The sequence below is a fragment of the Protopterus annectens genome, chromosome 2.part2 (genome assembly GCF_019279795.1).
Source record: "Protopterus annectens isolate FY-2018-M chromosome 2.part2, PAN1.0, whole genome shotgun sequence".
In the NCBI taxonomy this organism is placed as follows: Eukaryota; Metazoa; Chordata; order Ceratodontiformes; family Protopteridae; genus Protopterus; species Protopterus annectens.
The window spans coordinates 841,513,528-841,534,437 of NC_056730.1; the positions used below are offsets into that span (position 1 = coordinate 841,513,528).

At 37.1% G+C, this 20,910-nt stretch overlaps 1 protein-coding gene across 1 annotated transcript in view; it reads left to right on the plus strand.

Moving 5' to 3' along the window:
• The window catches only part of ADGRV1 (adhesion G protein-coupled receptor V1), a 3,979,741-nt gene that overhangs the window by 3,274,189 nt on the left and 684,642 nt on the right, over positions 1-20,910 (plus strand). Inside the window, exon 85 of the mRNA XM_044064182.1 lies at positions 16,162-16,340. Within this exon, the coding sequence (XP_043920117.1) occupies positions 16,162-16,340 (179 nt within the window). The remainder of the gene's footprint in view (positions 1-16,161; positions 16,341-20,910) is intronic.

The following is a 20,910-nucleotide window of genomic DNA, read 5'->3' on the forward strand; positions in this document are numbered from 1 at the left end:
ACACACACACACACACACACACACACACACACACACACACACACACATGCACAGTAGCATACCTACAGGCAAACTTGAGGAAGGGACAATTCATATTCTTTATATCTCTGAGGTGTTAAAGGAAACCAGAGCAGATAAATTCACATGGAGGCAGGGAGGACATGCAGACTCCACACAACATATGCCACAGTCAAAAACTCAACCAGAGTCTACACAGAAGAAGCCACAGGCAAGAGCTCAACTACAGCCAAGCAGTGTAAGATAACAATGATATTCAATGCACCAATGTGCTAATGAGCATTTGTTTTCATACAGATCTTTCTCTTTTCATATCATCAGTGGTACCCATTTATCAGGAATAATGCCGATGTTGTGATTAAAATGTAAATAAATTGCAGCCATCTTTTTACTCTTAAATACACTGTAATCCCCTAAATATATACAGGCATACAATAACAGTTTTGCATTTTTTTCAACAAATACGATATATTGTATGACATTATTTTTGCCACATCAGATCAGTGGCTGTTGATGAACAGTGATCAAAGGTGCAGGAAGAAGTCACTTGTATCCACAGATGGCCTCCATACATATCAGTTATGGTTACTGCGTTGACTTTGCAAACCTGAAACAAACAAAAAAATAAACAATAACAATCTAATATACCACTTGCAAAAAGGTATTCTATCTTTCGTCACACAAACGCACACTAGTCCTACAAAGCCAAATTAGTGACTGTTTATATTGATAAAAGCAATGAGAGGCCTAGTTATTTTGTTTCTCAAGCAACACCTACCTCGCCCAACAGTTAAACAAAAACCATGGTTTATGAAATTCTAATTTGCTTCACACACATTATATGAGTCTTATAAAGCCAAAATAATGAGCAAACAGTAGTTGTTTTCCTCAGCAGACAAACTTAACAATTATAGCTACTTTGTGTACATTTTAGGTATCACACTGTTCTAAAATAAAGTAAATAATAAGGGCTACACAGTAACATTATGTGTTAATTTACTTTATACTGAGCAGCAGATATTATCTTAGATGTAATATGTAAAATATTTTGTGATTAGATACTTTTGAGTATAGATATTTTTTATCAATCTTTTTTAGATTTTTGTGAGTTTAGATAATTTAAGTTGGCTTTTATATATATATATATATATATATATATATATATATATATATATGTGTGTGTGTGTGTGTGTGTGTATGTGTGTGTATACTAACTAGTACAATGGTCGATCATATGGATACTCCAGTAAAAAGGTCAATCACATGTTATGTCAACAGCTTCATTGTTGACTGCATATGGTGACTCAGAAGATGATCAACAGGAGTACAAGACTGCACATTTCCCACAGTTGGGAAAGTTGTCCTTACTCCACGCTTGTGCATTGTGAGACCTATTACATATACACACATACACACACACACACACACACACACACATATATATATATATATATATATATATATATATATATATATATATATGTATATATATATATATATATATATATATATATAGTTAGCATGGGGTGGTGGGATGCAGCCCTCCACACGATGGTGAAGGGGACTTCCCATACAAAAAAACAGTTTCAGATCGCTTTGTAAATGTAGATTTTGCATGCACTAAGGCTGTTTCCAGGCGCATGCATAGTAGTGGGTTGACTACAGTGTTTTCTACCTTTTCTGGTTGATATTTTTACAGTTTTACAATAAATGTGGTACACCTATATAATATATATGTCTGTGTGTGCTTCTATCTATTTAACTATATATATGCATATGTTGATTATTATATGTGTATGTGATATGCTTGTGTGTGTTTGTAAAGTAGAAGTATTATCATGGGGTTATGGTAATCAAGAAATGAATCGTTTATTTTTATATGATCAATAGATATGTCTTTATGTTTTCATTCAAAATGAGTACAGCTGTTACACATTTCTCAAACTATAGTATGACAAGTGTTCATTACATTGCATGTATCTAAGTCAAAAAGGATGTCTTTCCTTTAGTCCCATGATTTTACCAACTGGCTTACTTCTAAGTTCTACTTATACCACATAAAATAATATTAATTTTTAGCTAGTGTCTGTCTAAGCATATATTTTTCTTTATGCTTTTCATTAAGATATACAGTTCTGAATTATATAAATGAGGAGTTTTGTTGAATATGATCCTACATTACCTCAATTTTTATAAAAAGGGAGATTCTGTGTTCAACTCTCATTGCAGTAATAGTGGTTCTTCCAAATATGTCATTTCTTAGTCTAAATAGGTGAGCATGGTTTAAATGACACTACATGCAGGGAATGACTTATAATACAGTGTATTACTTTCTTTTGAGTGTATTGCTCTGGCTATGTTTTAAATGTATATATGTTATTACTGTATCGATATTCAGTTATTGAATTATGCAGTATAAAAGTATCTTCACGGTCACATCAAATTTACTTTATGCTCTTTCATCTAATTCCTTTATAATATCCTTCTTTCAGGTAGCCCTAATATTTGGGTCTACTTTAGGACCTCAAAGTTTAATAGCTCGAATGCATATGGATTGAATCATATGCATCGAACTATTAAACAATCGAAGTCCACAAAAAAAAAAAAAATTAAACTAGTGTAGGCAGGGGGGCCACCTCACACACCCCTGGCTACTTAAATATACCAACTCCAAGATCGCACTACATTGAAGTAAATGGAAATCTCCACCTATGGAGATTTCCGTTTACATTTTCACTGTTTTACGCTTTCGGTGTACTCGTGTTGAGAATATCGTATTCGATATTCTCGGACTTCGAGCACATAAAGTAGACCCCTAATATTTATAGTTCCTACACATAAGACCATAGGGTCTAGTTTGCTGACTTGTGTGTATCATATCATGCAACGTTTCCTTGTGATCATGAACTTTGAAATAGGTACACAGGAACCCACCCCTATTAATCTCGTAAAAAGGAGAATTTAATCAGCGGATTAGAAACCACACGTTTAGATTAAAAAAGTTAAAGTAGGAAAAAATCTTTGTCTACCACACCAGCCCTTATACTCTTGTTTGCTTTGGCGTAATATATATGTGCTCAGGTTCTGAATCATCCAGTTCAGCCTTCCGTTATTCTTTTTTGTTCTTCCTGAGGAACTATTAACTCACTTTGTGAGGCCATCATCAGCCAGGAAACTTAATTTGTGTGATGCTCAGCTAGCAGTGTAAATTAATTTTAGTGCAAACAACATTATTTGATAGTTGTTTTAGTTGTTTTATTCTCAGATATGAAATAAGTTCCTGTTTGAAGTATAAGGTCAGAAATGACCAGTTCATAAAAAGGCTTCAGCAGTAGCAATATGGAATGTGCCTTCTTTTTTCTCCTTGAAATGACTTTTTGTTATCACATATCATTTACCAGTGTCATTTCCTAACTACCCACTCTAATTCCAAGTCTTGTATTTTTCTTGCCAGACTGAAATTTAAACAGGGAAAAAAATGAAACTGAAGGAGAAAAATAAATGCTGACAATTGCTGCTCTACATTATTTTTGGCAGCGGCAAGTCCTCCTTTATCTCCAGTGTGGGGGCTGGAGTGTCCACAGTCCTTCTGCACACACACACACATACACACACACACACACACACACACACACACACACACACACACACACACACACACACACATATATTCATAGATATGTGTGTGTGTGTGTGTGTGTGTGTGTGTGTGTGTGTGTGTGTGTGTATATATATATATATATATATATATATATATATATATATATATATATATTTAGGTTTACTATTAAAATGTGTAACAGCACTTACATAAAACTGGGATAGTCGAATGGTTGTTTTCCAGTTTCCATAATGCCGATCCAGAAATATTCGAATCCACATTAGTGAATGGTAGTGTGCATTCGCTAATATGGGATTGACTTTCTGATAACAGATCACACTACAGTGGAGATCAGGAAATTTACCCTTTTTCTCTTTCTAGTGTGATCTTTGATCTTGGAGTTGGAATATATAAGCAGGGGGTGTAGGGGGTGCAGGGTGGCTTGACCCCTGCAAAACCGTTACCGGTAACACAGACTTTTGACACTGAAACTTCAGGTGTTCAAATGTTGATTCTGTGCTTATCATTTCTGACATTTTGGTAATTCTGTATTACCAAATTCAGAAAACAAATTTGATCAAAATGTGGAAAATGTTTTGATTTTCCTCATTTTGATAGTAAACCATATATCACTGAGACTGCTATACTTCACAGAAAAGAGAAAACTCTGAAACACAGCAATAATAGACATAATTTATGTAATTTCCAACATTATCACATTCATTCTCAACTTTCTGGGACCTGCTTTTGCAAATCTTGGAATTTAATGCCATTACTTTCCACATATAGCTCTGAAGAGAACACTTTCTTTACTTTTTTGTCCATATTTGCCTTTCTTCTTTAAAGCAATTTTACCAGGGGGGAGCATAATATTCAAAATACACGCACGTAAGTACACAGACATCTGCCTTTTCTGTAGTTTTATCACATGTAACCTCATTGCATTTTTTCACATTTTACCATTTTCTCCACTTGTTTCTATCTTGCTAATTCTTGATATATTGATATTGCTGCTGATCTTACTCTAACTTATTCTGAAGACAGAAAAAGGTAGATATACGGACAGAGACAGATAGGTAATTCAGTTAAAATTATTATACTATAAACATTCACACCTTCTCTCCCCTGCTGCATGAATGGCCATATCCAAAAATGTCCTTATTCCTAAATTTAAATACATTGTATATCTAATAGTCATGTACTGATCTCATAATACACAAAAATTTCAGGTAGCTTTAAATAAAATACTTAGATTATCCCTCGCCCCTAGTCTGAGTGGGACCACTGCATAATATATGTAAAAGCACAATGAGTTCCTTTTACTAACAGAGACACTTATCTACAAAGTACTCTTACATTTAAAATCCTGACATTAGGTTAGTGCTTTCCCCTTTAAAAACTGTGCCAAATCAGGAAACAAAGCTACTCCCTCCTGGCAACAGACAAGAAACCACAAGAACACTTCTCAGAACTTGATCTAAACTTTCATAGGTTCATCGGTTCTTAAGAATCCTAGCCTTGCATTTCCAAGGTAATTCTTAGCCCTTATATTTTGCAATACTAATAGCCAAAGGTGGACCGAAAAGGAATATGTTGGGGTAATTATGTTTCCCCTATGCATGAGGGGCAATGGTGTTGAACCAGAGGTGTATTTGCAGTTACCCACCTATTCATCCAAATAACTTTTGAATTGAGTAAGGGAAGTACTCTGCTTTATGTGAATAAGAGTTCTATTTTCTGTGATACATTCCTATTCCTCCAACATGTTCTATTAACTTTGCATAAAACATTTAGGTCCCTTGAGCAGGTGTTTATAATACTATTGAATTTGGGAATATATAATAGTTTTGACAGATATATTTGTACAGTGGAATGATTGTTGCTGCCCCCCATTCACCCTAATGTTGAATAGCATCTGTATGTGTCTGACAATTTATGTTTCAAGCTATCTAGCGAGCAGCCTGATATGTTATAAAGCCTCATAGACATAGAATTCTTGGTATTAGTGCTTTGAGAAATTGTTCTTGAGAGATTTAAGGGAGGTGCAGGGGCAGCTCGTTCTATTGAGATGCAGGACTGCAGCCCCTCCAGCTGTAAACAAAACAGAAAAATAGAAAATAAATAAGAGAAAAAGAAAATAAAAAATAAATGAGTCGCAGAACATCATGCATGCATTTCCAGACTGCTGGTGAACCAGTCTGGAGCATGCACACAGAATCCAGACTGTCTCACCAGCAGTCCGGCTGGGTAAAGAGCATTTAGCAGCACTATCCCAGAGGTCTATGCAGTTGTAACTGCATAGACTTGAAGGGGGATCTGACTGCAACATCTGCAGGCTGATTAGCACCCAACCTGCTCCCATGGGATGGACATCTTGTCTCAGGCTTCAGATGGAAGGACTTGCTTGTTACAAAGGTGGATGCATTTAGCATTGTGGACATCTTGTCGTGGGCTTTAGCTTGTAGATATGCATTCTTTTAACATATTTTGAGAAAGAACTTGCTTGGATAGTCTGCGAGGTAGGGAATACAGTGTGTGTGTGGAAGAACTTGCTTGGATAGACTATGGTGTGTGTGTGGAAGAACTTGCTTGGATAGACTATGGTGTGTGTGTGAAAGAACTTGCTTGGATAGACTATGGTGTGTGTGTGTATGTGTGTGTGGAAGAACTTGCTTGGATAGACTATGGTGTGTGTGTGTAAAATGCTCCAGGTGCCATATGGTGGTGGGTAGAGAACAGGCTTGATCCCTGCACCTTGGGCCCAGGTGGCAAGAGCCTGAATTCCCTACCCACCACCATTTGTAAAAAATGTGCAGATTTTTCCCTCATATTTGTTCTGCTCCTCATAAAGTTTGTGGCTTCTGTATGTTTGTGCCCTTACAAAACCAGTAGTGCAGTGGTGCAGTGGTAGCATTGTTACCTGACTGCTACAAGTTCTCTAGTTTGATTCTTAGCTGGGGTGCCTTCTGTGTTGAGTATGCATGTCTTCTCTGTGTTTGTGTGGGTTTGCTTTGGTGTCCTCCCATCTTACTGGGCCTCAGCTGAAGATTGTTTTTTATTCCAAGTCAGACTTTTCTGGTTAACAAATGTTAAATAAAAATGACAAGCATTTGAATTTCAAACGTCATATTCTTCAGAGCTGCGTGGTGCAGTGGTAGCATTGTGGCCTCACAGCAAGAGGTTCTCCCATTCAATTCTCAGCTGGAGCGCCTTCTGTGTGGAGTCTGCGTGTTCTCCCTGTTGTCGAGTGGCGTTTGAAAGACGTGTAAATGGGCATGCCTTCACTGAAGGTTAGGTATCAGGCTGGCACCTCGGCATCATACAAATCTACTGCCAGTCATTAGCAGACCAGAGTTCCACTGTGGTGACCCCTAACCGGGAAAAGCCGGAAGAAGACTTCATATTCTTGATAAAGTACTTGGTAACACAAAACCTTTTATTCTAGCAATTTTCTAAGTTGATAAGATGGATATTTGAAATATGTCCCTATTTTTTGGACTTTATTCCCCCATTATTGGCTTTGTCCAAGTTTTTTGTGCTAAGGTTGAGAGCTAGGGTAAGAATTGAATTCACTAAATATGTTTGGGAGCTGTATTTCCCTATTACTGGCTTTGTCCAGGTGTTTTCTGCTAAGAGGTTGAGAGCTATGGTGAGAACTGAATTCACTGAATATATTTGGGGGCTGTATTCCCCCATTATTGGCTTTGTTCAAGCGTTTTGTGCTAAGAGGTTGACAGCTGTGGTGAGAACTGAATTCAATAAATGGTAGACATTTAAGTTTCAGTCTTACTCTCTTTCACAAAACAGCAGATATGGCATAGTGGTATGTTGCTCTTACTGTTTTGCACAGGGTCCTGGGATCAAGACCTGTCAGTGAAATGTATGGTAGTAACACAGCATTTTATTCTAGCAACTTTCCAACATTATACAAACAATGTTTAAAATGTGTCCCTGGTTTTTGGCCTTTTGCCCCCCCCCCCATAAACTTTGGCTTTTTCAAGATTTCTTGCACTGCAAAGTTCAGAGATACAGATGAGTGTTGAGTAGATTTTACGAGGAGCTGAAAGCTGCAGGGGAGCAAAAGTTTAGTGCTGCTTATGCTGAGTTGACTTGCGTTGTTAATATCACAGCAGGTAGTGTACTTGCTTTTGGATGCAGAAGGCTGTGGGTTCTACTCCCACAGTCAATAGATGCATTGCTGATACTATACTGTGTTGCAAAGGGGATAGATGCTGCACTCCTTTTTGGTGAAGATACTAAGTAACTATGAACCTGTTATCAGTTTTCCATCCATTCCCTATTGCAATATTACTAGTGTATCATTTTTTTAGTGTAGCATAGGCAATTTATTCATCAAGGGCAACAGACACTTTATTTGTGGATGAAACAATGAAATACAAAGTTGTTTGCTAGCAGCAACCTCTGCATTAGTTACAGATCTTTTTAATGTGGAATTATTTAGATGACTTTTACTTCTTCAGAGATTGTGCACATTTACTGATACTGGTGGACTGTAGAAGTTTGAGTAGACTTTTGTGATGGCAATATTCTGAATTGGGCAGTTTTGTCATTATTGGTGCATGCATTTTGTTTAATTGTTTACTGGAAAAATGTTCAAAACAATACATTTAAAACACCCTCTAAAACTGCACTGTATTGTACAAGGAATATAATTTAATACAATCAGGAAGATGTATGAAAGAGCATGTGCACAAGGCGCCTGTGATTTGAAAACAGCCCAAACCCAAAGTTAATCTTTATCTGCCACTGGCAAAATGTATTTTCTTTGAACGTGGGTTTCAATGCTGTTTCAATGAATGTGAGTTTCAAGGGCAGAGAAGATATAATGGTGTCTATTTTCATTGTGAGACTGCCTTGCCTTGTTTAGCAAATATCTATTAGTGTTTGCGCTGTAAAATGCAAAATAAAACATTCAAATGAAGTCCAAATCATTGCAGAAGTAAAGCAGCATGCACATTAGTGTTTATGGTAAATGGGGTGAAATAGCCAAGTAATGGTTCATTGGAATGGCTGCAGGGGGGAGGCTGCATTCGACTATGATTTTGTGAGGGGGGAAGGGCAGCAAACTCAAAGACGGCCCCAGCTGAACTATACTTCTCAACTGTCTAGAGTTTTGCTTCTTATTTTTGGTTTGTTCCGCACAAATTTTGTGGTTTTCTGGCAAATCATTTAGGAATTAAGTCATTAAATAATGACAGACACTAAGTTTCAGACTTCATGACCTTCAGAAAAATGCATGCTAAAGCAAGACCTGTTATTCTATCAACTGTCTCAATTTATACAAGAGCAATTTTTAGTACTGTTTATATGGTCCCCCAATATATTTGGCCTTGTCCAGATTTCCTGCATTAACAGTTTGAGAGGTATGTGCAAATAAATTGCTTTATAGAATTAGGCATATCAAAACCTCTCAACTGTCCCCGATTTTGGCTCAAAATGTTGCTCTTCTCTAAAAATCCCTCTGCAAAATGGCAATTTTGGAAGAAAACGTGGAGGGTTTACAATTAATAAATAGCTGTAATAATCAGAGTTATAGATTATTTTTATTTCAGAAATGCATGTACATTCTTTTATTTGTTCAGCTGCTCAAGTTAGCAGTACAAATATTAAAAAGTGTCCCTTATTTGACAGGTTCCCAGCTGTATTGTGTGGCTATTTTATATTTTTGCATTACATTTTTGGCCTGTTTTTCATAAAATTGTGTTTTTTTGGCAAATTAGTGGTAAGCTTGTCTGAGATTGTAAGATGCAAGTAAGCTTTAATAAGCATACTGTTAAAAAACTGCCAACATTGAAAGTCTTTCTATTGTTGCCAGGAAGAGAATACTTAACTAGATAATGTATAAGCCTTGGGTATTGAAATGCATATGACAGTATTTGTAATAAAGGACAGGATTACAGTATTTTAAGAAGCTCATTACCTTTGTTGATGTGCAGTCATATTTGCAGGCTTTACCCGTAAACTAAACAGAATGCCAATCTATCATGTGTGGTCCATTACCTGTACACTAATCCTTTAAACAATTTATCTTGAGCTTGTTTCTTGTTTGCTGTTCATTTTTTACTTTGATCGTGTTTTCCCCATGAAACAAGTAGATAGTTGTCAGGCAGCAGGTCTTTTTTGGATAAGAAATATTTTTAAAAGTATCACAGAGATTGTTACTTTCAGCATGCTACTTGGTCCTTTTATAAAGCTAAATATAAATTATAATTAGAACTGCAGTGCAAGGAGAAGTGGTTTGAGTTGAGTGCTGCTTGTTTTTCTTATACTTGATTTTGACTGGCATTCCAGTAATGTATTTAAAAAGTAATTTATTTTTTCATGCCACACAACCTTTTTGTTTCCATCTAGATATTAAGTAAGCTGTCATGCAGCCAATGCACTGAAATATTTTTTTCCTTCTACACTTCATTTTGTCTTGATTGTACTCTCATAATGATGATTTGGTACCCAGGGCAGCGTATTTAATTAAGGTTGCAGTTTTTGTGGTTTTGAGCATAGCTCCTCCCCTTTCTATTTGGTCACACCCATTCAGCTGTCTCCTGCAGCCCCCCTTTGATTTGAAGTCACCAGTCGTCACTGGGGAGGTGTACATACCAAGGAATTGGAGAGGATGGGGGGGGGGATGAAATTAGAGCTAAATTGCATGCTGTTTTCTTGGGGTCTGAGTATATAATATAATTTACTATTAGCTCTTTTGGAAGGTTAGGCATTGTTTCTGAAGTGTCTTGCTATGGTCTCTTGGTCTGACTGTATAATATCATTTACTGTTAGCTCTTTGGAGTGTTAGGCGTTATTTCTGAAACTTCTTGCTATGTTCTCCGGGTCTGAGTATATAATATAATTTGCTATTAGCTCTTTGGAGTGTTAGGCATTGTTTCTGATGTTTTAGCACAGTTAGAGAAAGCTTTGCAGTTTTTTCCAGGTTGACTATTTTTACCTCGTGTCTGGCTTTGTTTGATTTGAACAGAATCTGACATTCCTTGTTTTGTTTTTGGCTTTTTGAGACTTAGGTTTATTTTTACATGCAGTGTTTTTTTTTTCTTTTATTATAGATCCTGTTTATATTAGGGTTCCACCACAGGGGTTTATTTTTGATTTTGGCATTGTATTTTTTTTAGGGTAACAGGTATGTCAGCACAGCTATTTACATTTATATAGAATGTGGCAGAAAATGATTCTGCATAAGTAGTGAGACCATTGTGTTCCTTTTGAATGTAGCCAGGTCATCGGTCAGTTTTTAGTAAATTAGCCTTTGCATAGTCTCTGAATACTGAAGTAATGGAGGATGCATCAGTCTTATTGTGAATGTGCTAGGACTGTGCTCTGATTTGACCAATGAAGTGGTTACAATTGGTTAACAACAGAGCTGTCCCATATTGGTAAGGACCAAATCCAGGATTTTGTCACCACTAGTTGGGGTGTGGACTAACTGATCCAGAGAGTCCATATTAATTAAGTCCATAAATCTCTGGACATACATATTTAAGGATGTATAGGTCTCCCACTTTATTGAAGGATAGTTGAACACTCCTAAGAGAACAGTGTTTGAAATAATACATAGGGATTCCATGTTAATTAGGAAGGAAGTATGTATGGCCAAGGGGGACATAGAGCGGGTCATGTATTTAGCTATGATGTGATCTTCTTTTTCATAGTAAGATTGATGTAGAGGAGTTCCTTGTTATTATCTTATCTAACTAGTCGGGAATTGAGATGCATTTTTAAGAAAATGGAGAGCTAGCCAGATAGATAGTTGGAATTATTTAGAGTCAATTTTGGAAATATTCAAAGAAAAAATCAAATAGTTCCCTCTGAAAGAAATGTCAGTGTTCAGAGATATATATCAACTCACACATATTTGTGACCTGATACAAGTTATGAAAATTATGCACTTGATTCCAAAAGCACAAGACAACAATAAAAATAAATATTACACGTGTTGACCTCTGTAGAGATCAACTTGGCAACAAGAGTTGTTCCTGGCTCACTTGTCCCTGTGATGTAAAATACAATTATGGTGTCATCATACTGACAACCATTAATGCATTCTTTGCTCTACAGACCTAACTACATCCTCTGGCGATAATGTGCGTTTCTGCATTACTGCAGGTGGACCACCTATGCACTCATACAGAGACATGCCTAGTCCTTAACACACCACTGCAAGGGCCACTACTACCAGCTTGTGCAGATCCCACTCACATCACTCTCCACTTAGCCTGTTCTCATGGATACTGGCCTAGGCCATCAGCTGGAGTGCCATTTCACTATAGTGATTGGAGCCACCACTTCTATCTCTACCTGGCAATGTAAGCTACATGTCTGGCATCCCCACCTGGTTCTTTAAGCTTACTCAGTTGTTAATTGATCTCAGCTCATCAGTGTTGTAATCAATGCTTTGTTCATTGGCTCATTCATTAGTACTAGGCTAGCTGCCTTGAGGGTCATTTTAAGCCTAGCCAATGCCCCTTTCTGTGCTTGAAATAACCTATCCCATTTGGTTATAGAATGGCCTTACCTATACCACAGTGGAGAATTATATATTTCCCCTAATGAGAATAACTGAGATCATAGCATAGGTAATTTGTGGGGCCCTATTCATTGGATATAGCATTAAGGAGCTGCCTCTGTCCATTGGAAGAGGGGGGCCAGCCCTGGGGTAAATTTCCTATTTCCCATCTATAGTGCTAAGTTGACTATGGACAGAGATGAACTTTGTTTTATATGAATGGGGAGTCCGTTCCACATGAGTGGTACCTCTGCAGCATAGAGCAGGTAATCTCACAACATACTGTAAACATGACATTTTGCCTTTTTAGCATATGTATCATGCAAAAATGGCAATTGTAGTGTAAAGTAATATAATAGTCAGTGTGTGGTGTCAGACTTTTGTCTTTGAGTGGTAATGAGATTTTTCGTCCTGCTTACATTTTTGCGCTATTTGTGCACACTCTGTCCAAGTTTTATGAAAACTATATTTAGTCATATGGCATTGCATCTAGATTTGGTTGCTTTTTAACATGAGGGTTTAACCTCAGTGGTTAACCAATAATGAGTACAGGCCTTCTTTATCTGCATTAACGATATAGTTAAAATGACTCACTGAAGAACTGGATGGCATGATTCAGAACAAGTATTCGACTTATTCCAACTTTACATAGTAAGAGTTGAAATGAACTCAGAGGTCTTGGAAATCCTTGCTGTTTCGTAAAGGAGTAAAGTATTTTGTTTAACCAGCTCTGTGACACATACATTTTTTTAGGCAGATGACTGCCAGAAATCTTGCGATACTTTTTCGACTTATTGAAAAGCTGGCCAATTGTGCAGATGTCAGTTCTGCTGTTGGAGGAAAGTGCTAGTGCTCCAGTCTGATGATTTATATGAGGGCAGAAAGTGGATGTGAAATGGATATCAGCTATGCCATTTGAAGAGTTGGTGTTCAGTGTGAATATTTGTTTCTACGGGAAGTATTTCACTGAATACATGGCTCTTGAGGATTCCTCTGTCCATTTTGGACATTTGTCCTGATTTTATCTTATGAAGACTAAGGCAGTACAAACATATCTTTTATAGATCACTTGCAGTTATTACATTATATGTTATCAGTTCCAAACTGCCTATCACCAGTTGGCTGCTTTATTACTGATTATGAACTTTGGGGCATTTGGCAAGGAAGAACTGCACTAAAATTTATAGCTAACAGGTGTTATGAATGATTATGCATATTTTAATGACTTTTAAAGCAGGTCACATTTTACCTAATATAAGTGTATGGACATTGGATGTGATTGACCTTTGACACCTGTTTAGCTGCATAGTCAGCACTGTACTGTTTAATAATCTGTGATCATGCAGTATTTTGCTATTTCAGATTTAGTATATTGTTGCTGGTAACTCTATCTAGTCTTCAGATATGGCTATTTATGTTTTGAATTCATGTTTTTTGTAAAGTATTTTTGGAAAAAAAAGCAGTATGAAAACCTGATGTTGAACTTGAGAGCTCTGCTGCCAGGAGACAAGGATGAAAGTTGGTTCCTAAATGACTCAGCCTATATTCCTACTCAGGAAATGTTGCAAATGAAGATGACTGCACTTGCTGTAACTTACATTCCTATTAGATAATACATCAGCTCTAATGTTAAGTTCTACTAACTTGGCAAACTTGCAGAGCTGAGCAGGGATGCATGACCACTTTCCTGCTTCAGTTTTGCAGTCATTGTTAAAGTCACAAAGGGCAACCAGTTTGCATCTGATGTTAGATGATGTACAAGATTTCCTTATGTGGTTCTAGTGGTGTACCTAGCTGACAGATTTTTGTTACAAAGGTAACTTTAACAAACAGAATGTAAAGTCTCTCAAAGTGTCCAATAGGAGCTGAGAATGAAGAAGAAGGCATGGCAGAATGTCAGAGAAAATGATGGCAATGTTTTCAGCCACTTTTCATAATGTCAGTTATGTGACAGCAGAACCGCAGTACAGGGACAGCTAGGATTACAGGCATGTAATATCTTAGGCAGCCCCACAGAAGACCCCTTTATTGCAGATATGTGCTGCCAGTCATTTGTATGTGCCCACATGGCATCCTGCAGATTTAAAAAAGGCATATTTCAGACTAATGACAGTAGGCTTGCATAAGCATCTTCAAATTTAAACAGAGAATTTTCATTTCATGTCTATTATACAATGACATTATTTAAGAAAAAAATAATTACTTTTCTTAAATAATGGCATTGTATAATGCTTCCTTGCTGCCCATCTGCAGCTGTCTGGTATTCTGCGGCAGTTCTGATGTACTGCGCATGCGTATGCCTACGCAGTACATCAGAACTGTGGGCAAAAGCAACTGAGAAAGCAAGATCTCCGTTGCTTTTTACAAACTGTCTCACTATGTTAAACTCATTTAACATAGCAAAACAGTGAGAAAAAAGAGTTATAGTAATGGAAAAAGTCCGGGCGACCTGACCTTTTTCCATTACTATAACTCTGATTTACAACGCGCATGCTGACCAATCAGTGTGCACGTTATTGAATATTAATGGGGGGGAGTTGTATAAATAAATATATATCTATATATATATATATATATATATATATATATATATATATATATATATATATATATATATACACACATATATTTATTTATTTAGTAAGCTCTGTGTTTCTAAAGTATAGGCAAACAATCCACTTATGCAGTACTATCACAGTAATAAAAAAAAAAGACTGAAAATGGATGTTTACAGCTTTTGGAGTTTGGCTTTAATGTTCTGAATATACCCATAAATACTTAAAAAGTAAAAATTAAAAAGTTGTTGGCATTCAGAAGCCATGTATCTGAAACATTGGTATGTCTTTAAGTGGTAAGTTGCATATATCCCATGGGCCACCACAAAAGGAGGATTACACATTGAAGACTTTAGCTTGTCAAAGTTTCTCTTGCAGTTTTTACTTTATGGTTTGTCTTTGCTTCTATTTCTATATCTATCTTTCTAAATATGTAGATATAGATACAGATGTATATATATATATATATATATATATATATATATATATATATATATATATATATGTATGTATGTATATATAAATCTTGCATATTTAATCCTCCCTACCCATCCTTGCATATGTGTACTAACCATAACTCTAAACCTTCCTGTGTCCCTAATCCCAAACTACTGTGTTTTTAAAAACCCTTTCCTTAACAGTGCCACTATTCAGAGAAAATTTGTTTAAAAGTACTGCTAGATTTTTTTAATTGACATTGCAAAAGAAGACTGGTTACCTTTTATTTATTTCTATTTTCTTACAAGTTTAGTGCTCTGGGGAACCTTTTGAGTTACAACCTGGGCTACAGTGGCAAGGACAATATCCTTGAAATGCACATAGGAATACAAAGACAAAACAAATACAATAGTGTCACTAAGGCATTTGACAAAAATTGCAAATACAATACACAGCCAAGGTCTGACAGTGAATAAGTAAATTATTTTAACAACATCTACAGGAATGTGTACATTATTAGTGCTTATATATGGAATACAAACTTCATTATAAATACATGACAGGGTATTGGTATTCGTGTAGGTTTGAGTGCATATATACTTATAACATATACATATTTTATATAGACATATGTATTAATCGTCTATCAGTCCCAGCCATGAAACTAGAGAGAAAGCTTGAAATACAAAATAATACTAAAATGTAATAAAATATATGTGAACTGACCTTAAAAAGTTATGTGCATTGCAATGTAAATGTTTTCCTTCATTACATTAACTCTCAGTCTGAATGCATTCATAATACTATACTGAACAGTTAAAGCAAATGTGTGGTTTAAGAATACTACAGTAATAGAATGGAAAGATGTTTCATGCTAGTGCACGTGATGAGGGATGCTTACTAAAGTTTTTTTATTAGTGATGTGTAGGGAATTTTACAATTGTAGTATTATTAGTTAATGTCGCCTTGAAATGCCTGCTTATATGCTTACCATAAAATATCCCTGTTTTTTGCAGGCTGTTAATTTCTGGCATATTTTGGTAATGAATGATGAGCACACAGACCGACGGTATCTACTGTTGTTTACACTGAGCTGGGGGCTTCCTGCTATTCTCATCGCCTTGCTCGTTATTGTCCTGAAAGGTGCTTACAAGTGGCATATATCTGAGATCTACGGCACCATTTATGGAGACCTGTAAGTACCACGCATGCAAGCATGATGATGTGCACTTTGTAGATGGAGCTGAATAGCAAACAATATCAGTAATGACATGGCTTGGCCTATAGAAGTGCAAAGTATATCAGATACAAACAAATATTATATAAACTGGTTCACTAAGCTGCACTGAAGTTATAACCTTTGTTTAAAAGAAGTCTGGAGTATACAGCGGTTCAACTGTAATTCTAGGTACGTAGTGTATTTAGCTAGATGCCAATGCTGTACTGCATTCTATATTGGAAAAACAGAATAGAGACAACGTGATAGGGTCTACGAACATCAGTACACAATATCTAAAGGCAAAACTGACAACGCACTAGCTAAACACATACAGTTGCACAAAGACCACAAATTTAAATTCATAGCTATAGACCAGGTAGCTATAGACATTAGGTGTGGTCCTGTACCCTTATGGTTAGAAGAATTAGAATTGCTGCGGCAAATTAGACTGAATGCTTATAATTACCCCAGTATAAATGAAGCTTGTTCTATCAGCTGTATTTTGAAATTGAAAAGCTTGCAAAGATGAAAATGTTTTATAGTTCTTTAGGTGTGTCTCATTCATAAGAATGATACTTTTTAAGTATTGAGCAATTTTAAATATAACTGTAGAATGTATTTTTTATTCTAATTTGAAAATGATAAGATTTTTTTTAGATAAGTTTATGGTTTATGTAAGTTTATACTGTTTGATGTGCACTGCTTCACATATTGTAACTTTATAGTGGTGAGTAGCAGTTTTAATGTGTGAGTGTTTCTTTAAAAGTTTCTAAGGTGAGGAGGTTCGTGGTGATAGGTAAAAATTATCACCTGTTGGTATTTAAATGCATTTTGTTATATGGTGCATTTGTAATCTGAAGAAGTTTGCTTTGGAAGCAAATGAAAAGCGCTTCATTCTTTTGTATTAAAACAGAACTCAGACTTTTTTCTGCTTGCCGTTCTTGTGGTTGTTTGTTCAAGTCTGGAGTATGTTGGAAAAAATGAAGTGCGGCCTGCTGAAATTTAGTTTGCTGGGGTGAATATATATGGCCTATAACCTTCTAGTCCTTTCCCAGTTTTTTAACAAGATAAAGGAATATTTTGCTTAAAACCTCAGATGATACAATCTTCTACATTTTAATAGTATTTGTTGACAAGGTAAGCCTGCTGGGTAAAATTATCTTTTTTTCAAGCTGGATTGTGTCTAAATGATATGCTCAGAGTTGTACAGTTGACAAGTTGAGGCTAAAGCAGTGAAGCCATGGACTACAGGAAAGGGTGTATATCACATAATCGAAATCCCAAAACATCAAACACCATAAGCTCGAACTTGGAATGTCAAAATGTGATTTAATCGAAAGTTCAGAACAGCAAATTTTTTCCATGGGAAAAAATTTGCTGTTCCAAGAAACACACAGACAACACAAGCACACCAAAAAAAGTAATCCACACACATACACTTAAAATTCTACTTCTAATCCTACACTAAGCCATACATACACTACTATCTATCCACTTATCTTAACCCAGACCCTAACCCTAAGGACTGTAACTATGGCACACTCACCTTACCCGCTCCCTAACCCTAAGGTCCGTAACGATCGCACACTCACCTTATCTGCTCCCTAACCCTAAGGTCCCTAACTATCGCACACTCACCTTACTCGCTCCCTAACTCTAAGGTCCCTATCGCACACTCACCATACCCACTCCCTAACCCTAAGGTCCCTAACTATCCCATTCCCACACTCACCTTAACCCGGTCCATTTGCACAATTACCTTAACCTAGTCTGTACCCTTCACACCACAGTGGAGAAAATAGTGAAGCGGCAGAAACAGCCCATCAAATTCTTTCCCTAGGAAAGAATTTGATGTTCTGCAGCTTCGCTATTTTCAGCATTCGCTGTTTTGGGTTCGATATTATAACATTCAATGTTTTACTACTTCTATGTTATAATATAAACCCTACAGGAAGCACATTTTTAACACCTCACAGCCTCAGTGCTCTCCACTAATTGCCAGACTAGGTAAACTTGGGGAAAAAGGCTCCCTACGATCCCAGAACAGTTTTTTTTCTGTATGTTGTCCAACAGTATTCAGCTGGTTAACTGCTGGTTGTTCATGACTTGATCAAAAGAAGGTATCAACATTAGTAAGAGGTTTTAGGAGAGTCTTTGTCCATAATGTGCCTTAACATTATATTCATATCAGAATTACCTTAAAAGGCAATTTTGTTCATCTTAAGTAACCTGTAATTTTTTAATTCAACTGTCTTGGAGTAACATGATGACTTATTTCCTATTGTCTCTGATGTTAGTCTGACCTACATAAAAAATAAAATACTAAGTGAAAAGACGTCCACAAGGCTGAAGTAAGGATAAAACACACTTTAATCAGAACTATAAAAGCTCACATTTGCTCTTGATGTTCTTCGTGTTTCCCTGTTGCAGTCATCACATTTAGGTTATCTGCTTGCAGTAGCCCTCGGTTGGCCTGATTAACAAAGTCTTGGGTCCTGCGTTGGTTGCTGTCCCTTCTTCCATGACATCAGGTCATCAGGGGTATAAAACATGCAGCCAATGCCATTACATCAGTCTTTCTTGCCATGTAGTGCACGAAGCAGAAGCGGTTTGCAAGTGCCGGTCAGCTGACTCCTGAAAGTTTTGTTTTCAAGTTTCAGAACTGAAGTCAACAGCTAAAAGCTAAGTACCCCATTGGGGAAACTTTTTCTTGCTCTAAACTGATGTCAGTAAAAGTAAATAATTGTATTACTTGTGGAAAGCAAATACCTCATAAAGATTTTCATAAGTACTGTATTCCTTGCCTAGGCCCTGACTACGACGTACCTCGCTGTTGGTTTTGTGCCTTATTTAAACCATGAACTATCAAAAATCGGTATATTTTGGCTTCTAAATATTTTGGTGCTTGGTTCAATTATCCTGATATGTCTTTGGTAAGCCATCCGACTACTGACATTCCAAAAAAACACAAAGATAAAGACAGAGACAGGCCGCCAAGGTCTAAAGCTGCTGACGACGTTTCTTCTAAGCCAGTCACCAGTTCACCAGTACTCAGTGACGTGCTTTTGCAGCCCTTGATACCCGCTACTTCAGATTCACAGGCCTCTACTGAGACCCATTCGGAGTCCAGTATGCTGCGAGATGCTTCAACTGTGGAATCTGCGGATGTCTTTACCTTGGATGGGTCCAGAGCCGCTGTGCAGGCACCAGCTTTTGAGGGTGTATTCAGACCTACTGACTTGTGTATTAAACTAACTCCATCTCCTTCTTCTTCAAGGCCTAAAATTTGAACCTTGCCTCGAAAACTGACACCCAGACTGCATGTTCAGGCCTCTATGCCTAAAAAACAAATGATAAAAATGGCTGAAGACTTTAGTACTTTAATCAGGGGAAGCCAGCCTTCCCCCTCTAAGAGACCTAGGATTGAGTTGGCTTATGATACTTTTGACTAGGATTCTAAATTTTCTGTTTCCTCTGATGACCAGGATTTACCCTTATCTACCTATGAGGATTCTGATGCTGAGGACTCTATTCCCTCTGCTTCTCCTCCAGAGGACTTCTCTTTTGGTGGAACCTTGCATACTCTCAGGGAGCCTTTTCACTGGGAAAGTCAGGATTTCTCTGATTCTTAAAAGAGGCTTAGGGATTTCTTACTACTACACCAGCACAGGCCTTAAGCCATACCTCCTGTACTATACATTGTTGATGATGCCTTTTCAGAATCTAGCTTGGCCCCTGACTCTTTACCTCCTGCTCCCAGAAAACCTAATAGATATTACAGGGTCCACGACTCTCACAAGTTCCTTTTTAAAAATCCTACTGCGGATCCTGAGACCATTTCACAGGGACACAAGGGCATTAAAGCTACTACTGCCAAAAATCCTACCCCATCTGATAGAGACTCCAGGGCAGTGGATAGATGGGGTAAGAAGGTATAGACTTCTGCAACTTTTGCCATTAGGGCCTTAAACTGCCGGTTTCATATGTTAAAGTATCAGCAGTATATTATCTGATTGCTTAAAGAGAAAATGATGCTGATTCCTGATTGTACTGAAAATAAGGATTTACAGGATTTACTGCATTCAGCTGAACAAGTTGGAAAACATACTTTGCAATGTGGTTTTGATTCACTAGTGGCATCTTGCAGGGCTGCTGTCACTGGGTCTGTACTTAGAAGGCATGCTTGACTCAAGGAGCAATCCTTGCCAGATCATGTTAACCACCTGTTTGGCAACAAGGCTGAAGAAGTTCTTAAAAAGATGGAGGAAAAAGCTAAATCTATGCAAACTGTTAAAGATTTTTTACAAATACAACCACCAAGGTTTAGTAGGCATTGGCCTTCCAAGAAGTGGTCCTTTCTTGCCTCTTCTAGACCTTCTCAGTCCAAACCCAGATCCAGCAGAGCTCCCAGGCTTCAGTCCCAGGGTATGCACAAGACTAAGCAGTGGGAGGCCTCCACTTCCAAATCTGGGAGTAATAAAACTCCCCCCTATGATAAACTGTCTCAATGACTTCTTAAAACTTACAAGCACTTCTCAACTGTCTG